Source organism: Falco rusticolus, chromosome 3, assembly GCF_015220075.1.
Source record: "Falco rusticolus isolate bFalRus1 chromosome 3, bFalRus1.pri, whole genome shotgun sequence".
In the NCBI taxonomy this organism is placed as follows: Eukaryota; Metazoa; Chordata; class Aves; order Falconiformes; family Falconidae; genus Falco; species Falco rusticolus.
Genome location: NC_051189.1, coordinates 111,173,023 through 111,192,543, shown reverse-complemented (window position 1 = coordinate 111,192,543; position 19,521 = coordinate 111,173,023). Strand labels below are relative to the sequence as shown.

At 42.7% G+C, this 19,521-nt stretch overlaps 2 protein-coding genes across 7 annotated transcripts in view; both read left to right on the top strand.

Annotated features, from left to right (window-relative positions):
• Window positions 1–173: 173 nt before the first annotated feature.
• On the top strand, window positions 174–15,587 carry LOC119144610 (tumor necrosis factor receptor superfamily member 1B-like). Its single transcript, XM_037380146.1, has 10 exons — window positions 174–262; window positions 5,275–5,377; window positions 7,553–7,681; window positions 8,821–8,970; window positions 9,841–9,934; window positions 10,019–10,212; window positions 10,969–11,043; window positions 11,992–12,029; window positions 12,488–12,758; window positions 13,328–15,587. Exons 1-10 carry the CDS (start codon window positions 209–211, stop codon window positions 13,564–13,566), a joined length of 1,347 nt encoding a protein of 448 aa, XP_037236043.1. The 5' UTR covers window positions 174–208; the 3' UTR covers window positions 13,567–15,587.
• A 241-nt stretch (window positions 15,588–15,828) lies between these two features.
• Window positions 15,829–19,521, top strand: part of VPS13D (vacuolar protein sorting 13 homolog D) — a 107,576-nt gene continuing 103,883 nt past the window's right edge. For 5 of the 6 annotated variants that reach the window (XM_037380140.1, XM_037380142.1, XM_037380139.1 and 2 more), the window contains exons 1-2: window positions 15,829–15,964; window positions 18,477–18,647. In XM_037380140.1, coding sequence (XP_037236037.1) covers window positions 18,551–18,647 — 97 coding nt within the window. In that variant the 5' untranslated portion in view covers window positions 15,829–15,964; window positions 18,477–18,550. Of the gene's footprint in view, window positions 15,965–17,867; window positions 17,985–18,476; window positions 18,648–19,521 lie in introns of all 6 variants that reach the window. The other variant, XM_037380138.1, reaches the window with a different exon arrangement.

Genomic DNA, 19,521 nt, shown 5'->3' with positions numbered 1-19,521 from the left:
CGGGGCGCCCCTCCGGCGCGACCCCGAGTGCCTCTGGTGCCCGCCGGCACCGGCGCTGCCCCGCGGTGGGGGCGGGCCCAGGCTCCCACCGGCACTGCGGGGGCCCCGGGGCGGTGCTCCCCACCGGGACCGGGACCGGGGCCGGGCAGCCGCCAGCCCCGCCCCGCGCCGTGCCGTGCCGTGCCAGTACCGCCGGCAGCCTCCCGGGATGGGGCCGCGCTGGGCGCTGCTGGCCGCGCTGCTCCACGCCGCGGGCGGCCGGGTGAGTGCGGGGCTGGGGGCGGGGGGCCGCTCCGGCTGCACCGGCTGCGCGGGGTCCGGCGCCTGCCGTGGTGCGGCAGCCCCCCGCCGTGGCGCTTGCGGGGGGGCGCAGCCCGTGGGCGCCGTTTCGCTGTTGCCGTCGCGGTCCCTCGGACCACCCGCCCGCTCCTGGCTGCGCTGAGCTCGGAGCGGCGCTCGCAGCAGCCTCGAGTCCCGCTCCTGGACTTGTTCACAGCGCACCGGGCTCCCTGCGGCTATGCCGTTGTTATTTCCTGCCTTCCCAAAGCGATGACTAACCGTTTTTCCTGGATTTTCACTGGAAATGGGTTCGCTTTTCAGGCTTGTTTGAATATTTGCAAAAAACTGTGAGTGGCCCGGCAAGCGCACGATGTAAATCCGCGTGTATTTTACACCGTTGTCTAAACAGGAAGAGCTTGTTGTGCCCTGGTGGTTCCCTAAACTACCTTATTTACATAGAAAAGCCCTTTAATTCACATCGAAGACCTGATGCGTTGCAGCTGCGACTGTTCTCTTTTGTATCCAGCTGTGCCACTCCTTGGCAATGAATGCTTTTAACTGTTTAAACCAAAGAGCTTGATGGGATCTATTTGACTTTGATGTATGCTGTACTGGTATAGTGATAGTATTTTTCTATCTGATTTTAAAGTGTCCTGGCTTGTGAAGATTAATATGGAAATGCTGCTGAGATGTACAGGTTGTTGCCTTTTCGTAGGATGTGTATGTTATTTACAAGTTTATTTAATCTTATTAATTTAGCCTTGATAAGGCAAAAAGGTTCAGTGAAACCAGATGAGGATGTCAGAATGTGTATTGAACCTGGAATTATGTAGTGGTCAAGGAGCACTGGGTGCTATAGCAGGCTGATACTACGTTAAAGTAATTCTTTTAACTGCTTCTCACTAATTTTTGATTCAGCCCTGGTTTTTGTAAGGTGATAGTATTTTGAACCTGATTTACTGAACACCTTGGAGTGGGTAGGGTAGTACAGATAAAGAAGGGAGAATCTCAGAATTGTAGCAGATCTTACCACCAGAATTTAAGTGTGAAGTTTTGTCATGCTTCTTGCTGAACAAAGGGCTTGGATTGGAAAGGATTTAACTCTCCTTTCACCCTAAATGTGCCGGTAAAATTGTGACAGGCTGGGAGTAGTTGAGACCTGAACTACCTTATCAATAGGTAGAGCCAGGTTGGTGCATTGGCTCAAGCTCTTCCAATTTGGAAGAAGTCTGAATCCAGACCTTGTGTTGTAGTTCGTGACATGGGCTCAGCTCTGGTGCTGACTGGGGTCTCGGTTGTGGTTGGTCTCTGTACAACTGGGGACACCCCCCCACCCCGCAGGCCCTTTCCCTTTACTAGTGCTGCTCCACACAGCACAGGTACAGCTGCAGGCTTGAAAATCATGAGATACAGGCATGTTCTCCACTCCTTTTATCTTCCAGGGGTAGGATATAGGGAATCTTGGAAACATTGTACTTGTGCCTACGTAGAGTTGTACTAACCTCTCAGCTGCGTGGAGAGTGCTGTTAGCCCACTCCTCCCCAGTGACAAATCAGGTCACCTATATACTGGGTGTCTGTAGTGCAGATGGGAAAACTGATTCAAACAATTCAGGCACTCTGGAGAGAGAGTCTTGAGTCATTGACTTTTTGCATCTAACTTCTTAGCTATTGCTCAATACGCAGGCATTGCAGAAATCTCCCTAGTGAGTTGTGTAGTCAAAGGCAAGCATAGTTCACTAGTTTCTGTGTCAAAATAGATTGCTTAATTTGATTAATGGGTATACAGCTAGACTAAACTTCATGTTTAATAATGTTTGTGCTTCTGCTGCTAGATAGATATGGCATTATACTTCTACTTGTACCTGTCAAATTAGATGGAGTCTTACAAAGTCTTCATTTTGTTTGTGTAAATACCCTAAAAGTCTGCTGCCCTTAGACACTACTGCCTAATCTGACAAGTTCTAAGGGTGTAAGAACAAAAGAAGCAACATCAGGTTAGTTTCCCTTCAGACAATCTGCTAACAGAACACAGAATCAATAAAAGCAGAAGGCAAAATAAGGACTTACGAGAGATACAAACAGTAACAAAATGCAAGGCTTGTGGAATAGAATCTGGCCCTACTCATCAGTCTTTCAGCCCAAAGTGGCCAACGGATCTGCATGCCAGATACAAACATTGTACTGCCCAACTCAGCCCGTCGAATTGGTGAGATGGCTAGAAAAACTGGGGTTGTCGTGTAGCCAAGAAATTTAGGAAAGTTTTATACTTAGGAGGCCTGCAATTCCTCTGACAGAGTAGGAGATTTTACTGCTGGCCTTGACAACTTTGATTAAACTAGTTTACATTGGAAGTAACTACTAAAAGTAATGGCATCCTTTCAGTGCAAACAAAGCTGAGCTCATGTGTGTATAGAAATTGTATCTATGTGAGTTACAACTCCCTTTTAGTTTCCCATAATGTTCTTTGAGGACAGTTGGCTAGAAATTGTCAGTTGTATGTTACTGAGAGCCACAGATCATCAGATAAAATTTCAGGGAGATTCTATCAGACAGTAGAGAGACCCTTTGAAGCACAACTTAAGAGAAATAGATGTGAACCCATCAACCGACAGGTTTTCCTGTGTCTTTAACTCACAGGGCAGTATTTACAGCAGGTAATGCAGAAGATAAGAGCATTTTTTGCCAGGAAGCCTCACCAGCAGGGTAATATGTGATGCGGTTTATTTTATTTCTCCACATTTTTTTTTCTGTGTCTGCTCTTGCAGTGAAGTTTTACATTTGAAAAAAAACTCTCCAGTATTTGTTTTAATGAAGTTGATCATAGTGACTACAAAAATGTGATGACAACACCTGATCTTTTTTAATAAACAAGAAAGTAACTTAAAAATACTTCTGATGAGAGCAGAGCCTCTTGCTTTTACTTCAAAGTCTTCAGTCCTCATGCAAGCCCCCTTTAAGTAAGCCTTTTTAACTGGAAAGCAAAAATGGAGGCCAAAGTAGATTTTGGAGGTATTTGAGGCTGCAGCATGTTTCCTGCAAACCTGGCTTTCTTCTCATCAAAAGACAAAGAGCAGAATTTGAAAACTGCACTTTGTGCTTGGCAGCTCTTTCTTATTTCACCTGCTCTAGTGTTTAAGGAGAATTTTTTTTTTCCATCCTTCCCCACTCCATCACAGTTTCTAGCCTGTTAAAGGCATCTTTACAAAGTTCGTTCTTCAGTTTGCAGCTTGACTGTTTCTCATTGATCGGGCTGTGAGAGAATGGGGCTGGTACTAGTGAAACCTGTCCCCAGTTCCCCAGTCTAGTCCTGAGCTCAACTGACGGATCAGGAGAGACCAGAATTGTCCTGATGGCTGGTCAGCGTTACCGGCTTTCACAGCGTCTTAAATAGAGGCTGTGAAACTCCTACTTAAATGGTTTCTTTCCTTTTTTCTTTTCTGGGATAAATATTGAAACTCAAGAATGCCTTTCTCTGCCTTCACATTCTCAGGAAAGGTTCTTTTAGACACTGACCATTGAGTAGATGGGCAAAACCCTTTTTTTTATACAGCTAGGTAAAAAGTAAAGTATTTCAACAAGCTGCATAAGAAAAGTTGGGTTCCCTTTAAGCAATTGTTGAGAGTGGGAAGTGTTACTCTCCTTTGTCCGTAATATGAAGACACAATAGATAATCAACATGTTTTTTCAGTAAGGAGGAAGGATTTTTTCATTACCGGCGTCTCAAGAGCATGTTCCTGTTTTGATTTCTCTTTTTAGTAATACTTTTTTAAAGTACTTCTCTAAATGTGTGTAGATTATACATTGAGCGGTCTTTTCAGACTGCAGAAGGCTGAGCAGCGTCACATACTTTTTGAACAGCATCTTTCTGATCTAGCAGGAAACTCCTACGCTTGTACTATCTAATATTAGCCTTTTTCTTTTGAGTGACTACATTTTTCCCTTTGAAAATGAATAGCAGGTCCTCCAATATTTTGACACTTGTTCATTGAAATCATTGAGCTGTGCTGATCCGCGTGAGCTGAAAATAAGGTACATTGTATTTTGTGACTATTTCTTGCACATTTGACCTGCCATGATAGGTAGCGTTTTTTATTTCTAATTATGTTTTGCAGCCAGTTGCTCCTTTTCAGAAGCAGCAGTGCAGTTTTTGGAGGCATCATTTTCAAAACATCAAGGCCTTTCTCATTCAGAAAGGAATCACAGAGTATCTGGAATGAGAAAAGCCTTTTTTCCTTTCCTTTGGTGAAACAGTTCTAATAGTGCAGGTCCTCTGACTGAAGGGGTGAGTTATCTTACCTGGATAGCACATGGGTGTAAGTGAGGACGTAATGAACATAAGCACAGTAGAGAATGGAGCATAGTGCCCTGTGGCCTTTCGTGGCACCCACTGATGGAAACAGAAAGATTCCTTCAAGCACTGCAGTAGTGCTGGACCTGCAGCTCCCTTGTCCACCAGCTCAAGAGGCCTGAGGGAATTAAGGAGCAAAATCAATCTTCTAGTTTCAGATGGGGCTCGAAATATGTATAGGGAGTAGACCTACTAAGAAAGAAGGTACGTAGCCACTTCCAGAACATGCTTCTCCCCACAAACCCACAAGTAGGAATTTACATTTCACTAGTGTTTTGTCAAGGGTTGAATCATGGCAAATGAGAATAGGTACTTAGTCCTTTGGTTTAGGGGATGCTGTGGTGACCAGGTGTGATCCCATAGTTCCATTGCATTCTTTTGAACATAAAACCTGGAGAAATCACCTGTTCGTTGTGACAGATCTTTGGAAAACAGAGGAATCTGTAAATGGTCTCAAGTAGCTTATAAGCTGTGCATTCTCCTTCAGTTTATGGCGTCTGCTGCTTTCTGTTTCATCAGGCTTACATCACTGCCTGGGAAAGGAAGGTGGTCGGAACTGCACTGATCTTTAAGTGTTTGTCTCTTTTTGAATCTCTACAGTTTGAATGGACTTGTGGTTCATGATCTTCCATTAATTTCTCCTAGGAATATTCATTGCCTTATACACCACAGTTTGCAAAATGCAAAGATCCCAGCACGGAATTCTATGAGGAAGAACTTAATAAATGTTGCAGCCAGTGCCCTCCAGGTAGGTTATAATTCAAATTATTACTTTACATAGCCAAATTCAGTCAGTTTTCAGGTAAGCATAGCACCTTTTGATTACTTATACATTGGAAGAACATTGGATTTTTGCTGCTGTAATGCACTCTAGCTGGAAGACAATGAAATGCTGTGAACGTAAAACCCATCTGCAAAAGAGACACGTTGTTCACCAGAACTGGAATTCTCGTACAGGGTTCACCTGGCCAGGGCTTATCAGGAGGCAGGCTGCTGAGCTCTTGTAAGCCCAGCTTTTTGCTGAGCTTTTGTAAGCCCAGCTTTGCTTGGTATTTTGAGTAAAGTATTTGTAAGTCAACATTGGGGTGGGAGCAACAGCTTGCTAAGGGGATTGCAAAAATTCGACAACATGTGTCAGACCCAAGCCCACTAATACGAAAAACGTTGTAAAACAGGACATGAGGTAGAGCTTAGTTTCTGTACTTTGATAATACCACTCATATAGGGGGGCTTTCCATTGGAGAGCTTAATCTATAATAGCTCATTAAAGGAGTTTTGTTGTCTTTTACTGTAAATCAGACACTGCAGAATCAGAGACTGGGTGCAAGAATACAGAAACTGTCTGCTTTGAGGTGTCATGTCTTACACTCCAGTGGTAATTATTAGTGATCTTTTGTTATCAAAAGTTGATGACAACCGAAATGTGGTTGTGTGGGTTGGCTTTTCTTGGGGCAGTAATGCTGTTTGGATATTTTGCTAACAGAGTTTTTGCAATGAGTTGTCATTATATTACTAGATTAGACACAGCAAAAATCTGCCTTTTTTTCTTATTACATGCTGAGCAAGCAAAATTTGTCTCCATAAATGCTGAGTTTCTGTCAGAGAGATCCGGAAGTTTAAGCAGGAAATCAGTATGTGCTGAAGCAGTCACAGTTGTCTGAATTAACCGAAAATGTCTAGATAGACCTGTCAAACTTCCTTTGTTAAAAACACAACAGATGAAAGATGGTAATTCATAGGTAAAACCTTTTTCTGTTGTGGTCTGTACTGTTCTGTCTATTCCTCCTTAATTTTATTTTTTAGAATAACAAACTCTGGACAACAAGTTGTTTAGACAACAAGTCTAAAATCATTATTTTCATTGTGAATTCAAATTTTTTTACTGTAATTTATGAAAAATTGAAGCCTAAATCATTAGCAGGATGTGGGAGGCAGAATGTTAAGCTTCAAGTAAGTACACGGAAAAACAAAGTCTTTGGAAATAATTCCTATGGCTCGCCTCCAGGGATCATTCTTTTGCAGAACAGAGATTCTCCAAGCAGCTCCAAAAAATTTAAGTGTTACTCCTGCTTTCTGAGTATATTTTCCAGGATATTTCTGTACAGGATATGAGACATTGACTTTTATCTTCCTCCTTTCAAGCAAGGGGGAAATGGCAACTGAGGTGTTTCCCTTTCTCCAAAATGGGTATGTTGGAGCTCATATTTACTTATTCCCACCACTGCACTGAACTCTGTTGTTGGTGAGAAGCATTGGAGAAACTACCTTTGATAGCTTTTGATTTTGTCTGGAATGCCAGTAGCTTTGGAAACTGACTGCTTTGCTGTGTTAGGGTTGGCTGAAGAGCTGAAGGAAAATGAGTGAGCTCACGTCCCTTCGGTAATGACAAGTGGTGAACTTCTAATTCAGGTCTGTTTGTGATAACACTTTATTAAGCCTTCTTCACTCGCTGCCTGTAAAGGTAGTAAGGGCCTCACCCAGACACATCATTCTGCCACATGCCAGACTTTTGGCGTGAAAAGCCATCCTCTGTGTCGCCACAAAACACAGCTTCTAGGAGGGTAAAAAGTTTGGTTTATGTACCATGGTGGCTGCATCAAAGTGTATGTTGAGGGGTTTTGTTAAGGATTGAGGCTGCCTGGTTTTGAACATGTCTGGAATTCACTGAACTGAATGTAGGAAAAGGGGGTCAAACCAGAACAACATAAATCAAATCAGAGTTTCCCTGTATATACATGCAGTCCTCCTTGAAGTCAGTACGTACTTGGTGTACATTACCAATCTGATAGTGGCAGTGAAGGGAAGGGGTTTCTACAGCTAAGAATGAAACTTAACCTTAAACAATTCCTAGTGATCTTTTCCAATGAGAGGCTTTCTGCTTTTTTTTTTTGTTTGTTTTGTTTTGGTTTTGTTTTTTTAATAGGTGAATACAAGACTGAGAGCTGCAGTCACACTGTGGACACAAAGTGCAGTCCCTGTAGCCCTAACACATACACAGCAATCTGGAATCGGTCTCCGCAGTGCTTTGCCTGCTCGCCACCCTGCAGGAAAGGTAGGCTTGGGTGGCTAAAGAGGCATTTGTGACTTTAACAGCCTGCTCAGGCTGGGCTTGGTTTAACTTAGTCTTTTCTCCCTAAGAGAACGAGGTGCTTTTGTCTGTCACTCGTGTAGTCCCATTCTCATGCTGTTGGTACTGGTAAGATCTGTGGAAAAGAATCAGGGAAAAGCCTTGCAGGCAGCCCTGCCCCATTTTCTTTCTAAGTCCTAAAAATGTGACACCAATCTTACATTCTTGGGAACTAAGGCACTGCGTCGCTAAAATGGATCCAGATTTCATCAGCAGAGTAACTTCCTGCTTATACTTTCCAGCCCAGGGAGCTTAAGACCTGACTTGCACAGAGGTGAATGCGTAATTACATTCCAGCATCCAGTCATCTCGGTTTGTCTGCTGAACTGACAACAGCCAGCACTAGTTGTGATAGTTCTATATTATTTTTATTTCTTTTGCAAAGCAGCATAGTCAGTGAGAGCATGCTGGATGAGTTTGTTAAAGCAGCAAAACAATAAATAAGGTTGTACCAACGTCTGTAGATCAGTCTAATGGATCACATGCATTAACAAATTCAGTCACACTGTTGCCCACCATTTCTAACAGAAACTGGTGTAGAAAATTATCTACTTGACTCATTGGCAAGTAAGTTTTAAGGATACAGTCTTTATCTTTGGTCTCATCTAAATAGATAATCCTATAAAACTGGTTAATTACAGTATGAAAATGTCTGTAATAAGGTCCCAATCACTTTGGATACAGTTGCACGATCTGCATAGACTGCAGATCTTGGTGTGGCCCCCAGATACTGCAGTGATGAACACAGGTAACACAAATTTGCATATTTATGGTTATGATACAATATAATGCAACTATAGGTACAGAGTTTCAAATGTGCATTCTATAGATGCAAATTTCTCCTTTCCTAGAGCGAGTGAGAGAGAGATAGAGTAAACTCTTCTGAAAATGTAGGTTTTGGGGCATATAATGTATTTGTTTTACGATGGTATACTAGCCAGAAGCTGCAAAATTGTCTTCAGTTTATGGTACGTGAACATCACCTCATATTAACTTGAAATGTTGCAGGCTATGATTTTATATGTTGCTAATGATATCTTCCCTTATTTTTGTTTTACAAACAGGATTTGTGCAGAATCAGACATGCACTAAATCACAGGACAGAATCTGTAGCTGCCCACCCAATGAGTACTGCATTTCGAAAATATTTGGGTACTGCGAAATCTGTAAAGTGCATAAAAAATGTGGAAAAGGTTACAGAGTTTCCAGAAGAGGTAATTTAATTCTCTACACACACAAAATAGTTTTACTCTATGAAGAGGGTTATTTTTTTTTGCATAAATATTTCTGAACCTGTCTCCAACTCAGTAATTTACAGGAATATGGCCTTTTAATTCCTTAGAGTTATGCATTCTTTTTAGTGCAAGCATTATCTTAGCAAGTAGGCAGTAATTAGAGCAACAGTATTCTCAAGAGGTATATCCAAAGGGACAAGAAGTTGCTATCTGTTACTACCATATATCATAAAGTTCCCCGATCCAACTTAATCTTCCTTTGTTTTGCTCTACTGTGTGATTTATTCTATAAAGATACTCAGACTCAAAACCACTTAATTCCTCCTGAAATCCTTGAAACAGAGCTTCACTTTGAATTTTGGTTATGGTAAATAATGATGACTATGCTGTCCTGCAGAATTAATCTGTTTTTATTAGATGGTGAAATTCACCGCTCTGATAATGTAGCTGTCTCAAGATGATGAATATAATTCAAAAAGGTGGAACACTGAGTATTTTTAAGAAACTAAGAATCATTTGAAAAGATACAGAGCTCCAACAGAATGGAGTAGGTGGTCAGTCTGCCAGGGACCAGTGGAAAAGCTCAGCTTTGTCTGCAGTACCATATTTTAACCTTTTGATGGGTTTTTATAGTCTTTGAAAAAGACTGACTACGATGGGCACGAAACTAACAGCCAGTGAATCTTCTGATTTGTGTTTGGGTGGGTGTTTCAGATTAATCTCTACAGTTAAAGACTGTATTTTTGTCTACTGTCTCTGTATCACTTCCAGGATCTGTACTGCCGACCTTGATTATTCATTTTTGTTTCTCACTAGATGACTAACGGGAGTTTTTCTGTTTGTTTAAAGGGACAGATAGCACAGATACAGAATGCAAACCTTGTCCTCCTGGCACTTTTTCACGTGAGGAATCTTACGATACCAGCTGTATACCACATACAGTGTGAGCCGGTGTTTCTGTCTAATAGCAACCTCAACTGTGCACAGGGCTGATTTCTTTCCTAACTTCTCTTTTTGTTTCTTGCAGTTGTAAATCAGTGGCTATTCCTGGAAACAGCGTGAATGACACTGTTTGCAGTGACTCAAGAAAAGCGGTTGCCACTGTTCTACCTCACACTGTTTTGAACCTGCTCCTGACACAAAGCTTGCCTTCCAACAAACCTGAAAAAATAACTCGACCTGTCACTTCAAACTCTGTGACTGACGTGTCTTACATCATCGGTGAGCTGTTAACTCATTTAAAGTTACTTCTGTCTGGCTAGGAAGCAAGTTTGTATTTACTGTTCAGCTTCTTTCTAGGACCAACGACCTGTACTCAGAGCTGCAGAAGAGCTGAATTAATTCAGTATGACACTGCTCGTAGTGAGTGGCGCAGTACTTACCTGTGCATCTGCGCTACCCAAGAGACTTTGTAATGCTGGAAATAGTTCTAAAAAGCCCCAAACTAGATTATACAAAGCATTTCCTGAGAACTGCTACTGTGAAGGAGCTGGTAGAAAAAGGTGTATCTTAGGTTCTGGACTGAGGCAAACCTGACTTCTTAAACTCCCTGGTGAGAAGTCTGGAGATTTCTGGCAGCCTTTCCCAAGACAGGAGGTCCTTGTGGCATTCGCAGGTGTGGATGCGTTCTCTCCTGTTCACAACCTGTCTGGAAGGCATGTATGTTTAGGAGCATTCTGGGCTGCCTGGCTGTGTGTTTAACAAACTGTTGCTAGCCTAGAGACATGTTTTGTGACCGAGGCCAAAAGTCTGTCCTGACTTCTCCGGAAAGGAAAATTCGATTTTATGAAGTGGTGGAGACTGAAATGAGATGTTGGTATCTGACAACAGAGGCATCAAATGTGAATGTCAAACACCACTGGTATTTGTAGATTTAGCTTTTGTAGCCGTGGACAGAAGCTACAAAACTACCTCTTTCTAATTAGATACTTTATCAGATCCACCTGCTAAATAATATATCTTTTTTATTTATTTCAGGATCAGTAGCAGGGCCGTTGTTATTGGTCCTGATAATCGCTATCTTGGGGTATTGTGTAGTCTCCAAAAAAAAAGGTAAGATTCATGAATTGAAAACAAGCAGATCTGTAAATACAGGAAAGAGTGTCACCTGATTTTGTATGGATTTGAGCCTAGTGGTTGACTACCATTACTGTCTTAGAAGATGCTAGCTCTCTGAAGCTTTTCTCATGGCTGTCTATGGATGAAGTATAACAAATGTGGAGATTCTTTGGTGTCTAATAATGTATGAGTTAGTTTATTTTCCTTTCAAGTGGATAAGGCGATGATTTACAGGTTTCTGCCTCACTAGCTGGCAACCTGTAGCTCTGTGAAACCGTGCGGAGCATTTGACACCGTTCCTCTAGTATACTGGGACGAAATTGGCAAGAAGCTTCAAAGGTCAATAGAAGAGAGACTAAGAGAAAACTCAGGCAAATCAGCTTGAACACATAAGCTTTGCAGCTACAGAAAAGTAGAATTAAATACTCCAGGAATTCAATATGTATTTAGAATAAAAGTATCTTTATTGAATCACATGGGGTGAAATTAATCTCAGTACAGGGATACAGTAAGGGAAATGTCCCATTCAAATCTCTCTTGTTCCTCTGATTTTAGACAATTGTCCAAACATACAACATCCTAGTGGAGCTGGACAGCTGTGCAACAGCTGTACTCCTACTGGAGATTGTTAAATATTTTGTACTTCATCATTTAAATATTAGACATTATCAAATGTTATCATTAAACAGTGATGACCATAGTTTATTGTCATCAATGCTTTTTCTCACTTACTAATTCATGTAGAGCGTTCTCTTTGCTTGCTGGCTAAATTTAAGTCACAGTTATGAAATCAATACAATATAGCTTTCAACATTTTCAAACACTGTGTAATAAACGTACATTTGGAGTTTATTTGAGGAGCAGAGGATGAGAGTAGTTAAGAGAGCAGATTTTGCAACAGAAACAAATTTAGGTGCTAATAAACTTTTTCCTCACTTGCAGCCCTTGTATACTCTCCACCGACCACAGCAGCAGATTCGGTGAGTGTCACTCCTTCCTTTCCATCTTTTCTATTTCTTTAGAAGTTAACACAGAAATCATGCAGTCTTACCTAAGCAGAAGAAAACAGCAGAAAGGCAACTGGAGTGAGAATGAGGTGGTCTGGTCCCCAAGGTAGAGTGTAAGATAACTTACATAACGCACAAAATGCACCAGCCTCGCTTGACATTAGGCTGTGTCAGCAACAAAGCACAGCTGCGGTTCAGCAGAGCAGCCTATAGATCCTCTGTTCCCTGGGCAATCAGTGTCGAACTGTAGGTGCCTTCAGGAGACAGGCTCATTTTGTTGAACGCCTGATGAGCTGGTATGAATTTTACTTAGTCATCACTATGCAAATGGCCATTACCAGTGGTTCCTTTAGCTGGCTAAGTACTGACCAGCTCTTTGTTAGTGTTTGTTAAAAAGATTAACATTTTGCATTTTTCTGCAAATGTTCCAGCCTTTTTCCGCTACAGAAAAGCAGTGTGACAAAACCCCAAGAAATACAGGATCACAAAACTCCAGCAGTTCTGAACAGGAGGAACAGCATCTCTTGGAAACTTCTGGGTCCAGCAGTAGCGCCCTGAATCGTCCAACTGGATCTGCAAGAGTCAGTGTAGTAAATAACAAGAACAATGAAAAGAAAAAAACAGAAGAATTTCAGCAGCAACACTCAGCTGCAGAAGGGTGTAAGCTTCACAGTGGAGACAGACACCACTCTGCGAGTTCAGGTAAGAATGTATCAGAATGATCAAGAACCCCTTGACATTTGATTATTGATTCTGAGTCTTTTTAGCAGAAGTTTAAGTGGCAGGATAAAACATCAGACTCACGTTCAGCAGAGAGTATTTTGTAACTTCTGAAAACAAGAAGCGATTGATTTTAGCTGTCAGCCTCAGACAGTAAAGCGTGTGTGCTCAGTGGAGAAGTTATTTGCAGCCTAGGGGATTGGTGCGGTGGTGTAGGCGCTTACCTGTGAGTGGAGTAAGAGCCAAAGGGAGCAGTAAGAAAAGAACATTGTCAAAAGCATCTGAGATGGCAACAGATGGGTAGGGAGTTGGCTGTGATCCAGGGCTCTGTATGTATGTATTTATTTATGGGATGACATGTGGATTTTATGGTACAAAAAAACCCCTAAAATGTTATAGAACCAACTCCACCAGCTTGCCTAAATTAAGTGAAGCAAGACGATGTTTAGTGTCTATTTTAGCTTGAAGTCAAAGCACTGGATAAAGAATCCAGCTGTCCTGTTTTGGGTTTCATTCTTCTGTGTTTAATGTGTTTTCCGTTTATTTGACAGAACATTCTGGTAACGGAGGAACGCAGGTGAATGTGACTTGTATTGTTAAAGTATGTAGTCCAGACTGCAATTCCCAGTTCCCAGAACAGACGAGTTCAACAAGCATGGATTATGGAAATGCTCCCTCTTATTCCCCAACAGGGGAAGAAATTCCCCTTTCCAAAGAAGAAAACCCCTTGAAAAAAGAAACTGAAATTCAGATCTCAGTAGAAAATGAGGACAATTTACTTCAAGACTGACTTCCAGAAGAAATGAAGCTTCCCCTGGGTATTCAAGATGTGGGGATGAAAACCAGTTAAAGGAAATTACAGATCGTATGCTGATCGACTGATAAAATTAATCAAACAACCCATTATCTTCTAAAATAAACGTTGTTAAATGTAGCATTGTTAGAGAGACTTGAAATTTTAGGCCAATATAGACATTGATGCTTCTGGGGTTTTTAATCTTTTTTTGTCAGCTTTGAGAGTCAAAGGATGATCTTTGCAGTTTACAAAAATTTTCTTTTAAACTGAATGGCCAGCTTCTCCCTTTCTTCTGTGATACCCTACCAGAGATCCTTACCAGATTTGAAAAGGAACATTTTTCTAACTTCATGCCATTGATTTTTTTTCTCCTGAGACTTCCTGTGATGGTAATTTGGGTTCAGGTATGCCACCTGTCAAGAACATGGCTGTGACCAGCACTTCCAAGAGACTGGAGTTAAATCTTCATTCATTCAATGCTAATGAATTATCCATTTGATTTTAATTTTCAGACTATTGCATTCAGTTTCCTATCACGTATCTTCACGGACATACTTCCACTCATCCTCCTGGATATTTCTTTTGTTATTACAGTTTGCTTTTGCTCATTTTTGGATCAAACTTGTCAAATCCACATTAAGTATATCAAGGAGTGAAATCTTTTGCAGGAGCTTTTTAAACTAGATTACAACAATAGCATTTTATTAGCTGTACATACTTCATTTTATTTTAGAAAATCTGTATTAAGTAGTCGCCCTCTTGGAGTAGGAAGTAGATACCTTTTGATTGACAGCTCTAAAGTTTGTCATCTTTGTGTCCTGGTTGATTTAATATGGTTCCCTGATTGATTCTGACCTCTTTTTTGAGGTTAACCATAAACCCAAAATATTTTTGCCTATGTTCCAGTGAATATTAGAGAAGGCTTATGTGAGTATGTATGCCAGAGAGCTCATGCCCGCTGACCTCACGAAAAGGACACGCTCCTGACATGGCACAGCATGATCTGTAAGGAGGGGAATTGACTCAAACCTCAGAACCAGAAAATCCTGTTCTCCTTCGCTCCTTGCTTGACACTGAAGATCCAGCCACCTCTTACAGAAAATTATTAGAGGTTTTCCTTGAATCAGAGTGGGAATCTTTTGGGTTTGGATGTCAGTTTTTAGGATCCCATTTCCTGTAATTATATTTTATATACGTGACTTAACCGACAGTTGCGGTGTCTGTATTCAACCACAGTGTGCAGTAGGGTGTCTGAATTACAATTGAGTGAAGTCCTACAGTAGGCATAACTTTTTTCTTTTATGCCATAAAAACATACTGTTGGACTAGATGCTTGCTGTACATCCCTTCCAGCCGAACTGTTCTACTCTACAGGAGACACCAAGTGCAGTAGTTATTTCTGAGGCCTTAGACTGAAAAAGGCATTTTGGAATAGCATTTATTCTGCAACTACAGAAGATATACAGATTTTTAAAATACAGAGTTTAAACTGCCACAGGACCTATGAGTTTTACTAATATTATTTCTGGAACAGAACCGACAATCAGGTCTTTAATTCTGCTGTGAAGGAACCTCTCACAACTGTATATTAAAACTTGCACTTGAAGACAATTTTCAGAAAAAAAACTTTGAAAATGGCCACACTGAAACCATTACAGAACTGAAGGATTTAGGCAAGAAAACCTAATTTGTAGAGTGCTTTGAATCCCTTGCGCTGCAGCGGGTATGGCCATGCCCACCAGCTCCCTGTACGGGGACCGCGCTGGAGTAAGAGTGGAAGATTTTTGAGTAAGTTTTAAAAACAGTAAAAGGAAGATCTTGTTACAGCAGTTAATTTACTGGGTTCTCAAATTACAGAGCTGTGTGACAGAAGGAAAATCCAAGTTTTATGTTGAAGTAGGAAGAATGTGCTTGTGAAAAAAAAAAAACCCACAAAAAAACCCAGCCTCTCTTTTTGTAATTACGTGTATCTGCAAGTTTCCCGACATCTTTATTAAAACCTCTAATTTCTGGAATGGGTTCTTTAATTCCACAGGTTGACCTGCTGCTTTCCGAAGGCCCTTCCCTGTGGTGTCAGGTGCCGCCCGGCCCGGCGCGGCGGCCGCTCCCGCCTCGCAGCCCGGCCCGGCGCTTCCCGCCATTTCCCTCGGCAGGTGCCAGCGGCTGAGGGGCCCCGGCCGGGCACGCGCTGCTGCGCAGGGCGCCGAGCGGCGGCGCGGGAAGAGCCCGCCCCGCCCGCGCCGGCTCCGCCTCAAAGAGGCGGGCGAGGCGGCCATCGACAGCTCGGCGCTCCCCGACGCAGGCGCCTCCCGTCGGTTGGCTCGGGATCGATTGGCGTGCGGCCCGCCGACACCGCCGCGCCACTGAGGAGGCGGCCGCCACCGGAGTCCAGGTGGGTGCCGGCGGGCCGGGGGGAGAGCCGTGCCGGCGGCCCCGGGCCCCCGCTCTCGTTTCCTCCTGCGTCAGTCATCGCTGGGAACGCGGCCCGCGGCTGCACAGCGCGGACCCGGCCCTGAGGGCCCCTCCCTGCCTCACGCCCCTCGCAGGGCTCCGCCCCGCCAGCCCGGCCCCGGGGGGGCGAGGGGCGGCCGCGCAGCCCCCCCCGGTCGCTGCGCCGGGGGGCCGGAGCCGCGGCGGGCAGCGCTCCCCCGCCGCCGGGGCTGGTGGCGCCTCAGCCCCACGCCCGGGTGCCCGCGGGCGCGCTCCCCGCGGGGCGCAGGCCGGCCGCCTCGCCAGGGCCGTCTCGCCAGGGCCGCCTCGGGGCTGTCCCGGGCGCCGCCGGGCAAGGTGACCTTTCGCCGCGCCACCGACGCGTGGTGTGTGCCAACAGGTCTCTCGGTGCCGCCTTCCAAAATCCCCACCGGGCGTTTGCTTGCGTGGGGGGAGAGACGGGAGAGTGCCCGGGAGGCGCCTCCCGTCCCGTCCCTGCCGTGCGGCCGCAGTGTGTCCGTCTCCCCCCAGCCCGCCCGCCTCGGCCCGCAGCTCCCGCCGCGCTTCCCGGGCCCGGCGCGGCCCCTCTGCCCCGCTGCCTCTCCCAGAAAAAGTGAGCCGGTGTGGGCGAGCCCCTGCTTTGGTCTTGGATTCTCATCCCGATGAGCGCTTACTGTGCCTTTTTTGTTATGTGTGTTAAGGAAATAAAAATACTGTCATAGAAAACAAGTGTTTCGGTTTTCTTCCCAGTGACACAGCAGTGGATGAGAAAATGACAAACGTAAAAGCCTTAAAACATTTGAAAGATGCCTAAGTAGTTGCTTATGATGCACAAGTTTAGGCTAAGGAAGCAATGTACTTTACAGGTCTTGTGGTGGCTTCAGGCATGGAATTGTTCTCGCGCCGAAGGTTCTCGGTCACTGAGACACTAACCTGTTCCATGCTCCTGAATGTCTCTTCAGGATCTTCTGATTTGGCTCCTGACACCTGTGGATTTCTTTTTTATTTATTTTTTTTAAGGGTAATATGGCAAGGATTACTGTATCTGCTTTTGCTTGAACTTCAGTTTCTCATCAGTTCTGTTAGACTAAAAAGTAGTGGCCCAGGTGTACAAATGCTCAGTCTTTATTATGTGGAATAAGGCTGTTGATTTTGAAGACTATTGAGAAGTTTAACAGATAAATGTGTTAAAATGCGTTTAACATGAAGATATGCCTTATTGAATGTGACTTCCCAGTGTTACTTATAGCTGTGTTTCGTTCTGCATGACAGCATAGCTGTACTTTCCAAAAAGCCTTTCATTATATGCGTAATTCTGGTTATTTTGTTGAATATTTTTACTGGCTGTTTTTTAAAGATCTAAAGGCTCAAATGAAGGTGCCTAAAATCAAGCAAACCTGGTTATTGGAAAAAACCCCAGAATCTTAATATAATTTAAAATACAGTTCTTGAGGTTGTTATTTTCTTCTATTGTCAGATGTGAATAAGTAATGTATCTTGCTTTTCTGCTCCGTAGAACTCAGTCGAATTATGTACACTGGTTTAGGGAGGTATGTGGGATTGGGACACTTTTCTAAACACGGAACTGATAGGTTTACTGCATTCTAACCTGAAGATATGGCCTGCATGCTTTTTTACTTACTGTAACAACATACTTGATCCTACCTTTGCAGCAGCTAATAGAAGTTTTGCAGTTTACTGGTTAAAAACTTGAAAATGGACTTAGTGGTTTTAATGGTCTGATTACCATTTAAGTTGAAGCAGAAACGGTTGGAGAAAAGTAAGACGTTTTCATGTTTGCAATGTTTGCACATATGACCAGTATTGCTTTGCTAATGTAGCTTTTTTTCTCATCCTTGATGCAGTAATCTACACTATCATTTTGCAAACCTGTTAGAGTAACTGTTGATGAGCTATTTATGGGACTTGTATCTGATTACTTCCCACACATACGCTCTTCCCAAAAAAGGGGTTTGAGCAGGGTGAGTTGTTTCATAGGTGTTGTATAAGAATTCTATAAAAATATGGTTGAAGGCTCTGGGCTGTTGCTTTGGACTAGGCTTCTAAAACCAGAATGCTGGCAACTTGGAGAAGATGCCGGCAGCAGAAGTCAGAGAGGCCAGTGCAAAACTGCTCCAGATCAGCATGGAATTTTAGTCTTCCCTTTCTGGAAGGGGATTGTAGATTGGCCTTTTTGATTACTGCAACAACATCTGGTGTTTTGATTAGGAAAAGGATGGAAAGATGAACTTAATTTGCAAATGGGAAGTGGTCTGTAGTCATCAAAGTTCTATATGCAGCTCTGATTTGAGAATTAAAGGGCATAGCATAAAGCATTTTTTTAAGGTGGAAATAAAGCTTAGTGGTTGTACTGTTTTTTAGATTGATTACAGTAAGAACAGTGATAGCAGTATGTCAGCTCTGCTGAGAGTGTATGTTTCGGACAATAATTTTCTTCATGTTTTTTCTTTCAGAGCTAGACTGTAATTATGGAACAGAAATCCAGAAAATGACAGAAAAACACTAGTTGCCCTCTTCTAGGACAGTCATGTTGGAAGGGTTGGTAGCCTGGGTCCTCAACACCTATTTGGGCAAATATGTCAATAACCTGAACACTGACCAACTTTCAGTCGCTCTTCTAAAGGGTGAGGCTTTGTGCTATTTTCTGTAGTGTTTTCATACTGTGATTAAAAAAAAAAAAATGATATGTTTTTGTAATAATTTGAAGGTGGAATAGAAACAATCAGTTAATATTGAGTTTAACATTTATATAAACCCTTTTAATACAGAGTTTTGTGCTAGTACTTCATAATAAATAGGAAATTCTCTTGTGTTCCAATCTTTGTTGCTTTTTATCAACACTGTTAAACCAATATATATGAAACTTTCAAACATATACTTAACATACCTTATCAGCATGTTTATATAATATTTGAGTGTCATTTTTCTTAATGCTGTTCAGTATCTTTCCTGTTGAGGGACTGTGGCAGGAAGTATTCTGTAGTCTTTACCTCTTACGTTTTGGTGCTGGTAGTTACTCCCCTGTAATTAAGACTTCTGGTTTCTGTCATGTTATGTTTGTGAGTCTTGTACTTTTACAGAGTGCTCAGATCAGTACTTTGTAGTTTACCTTTTGCTGCTGTTATCTGCTGCTTCTGAAGAGCACATAACACATCAAAGCTTTTCTGTGCGTACTTTTTGTAATATTGAGAAAACACTTTATCTCTTTGGAAAAGACACTGAGGAGAAGCTTTCTCCTTGGTTATGATAAAGTTTGGATCTAAAACCTTGCAGAAGATTGCTTCTAGATGGCCTCATCAAACAGTTTGAACACGTGGCATGGGAAGATAAACAAACATATTAAATAACCGTTGCAGTTGTAGCTTGAAGTGATAGGTTGGCTGTTCTCATGAAAGCCTGTTTGATATTTTTTCCTTTAAAACACAGTGCCAGTCATATTAGGCTTATAACGTTCAAGCTGGCGTTCTTTAACGTAGTTTTGTTTAGCAGACTTGTCTT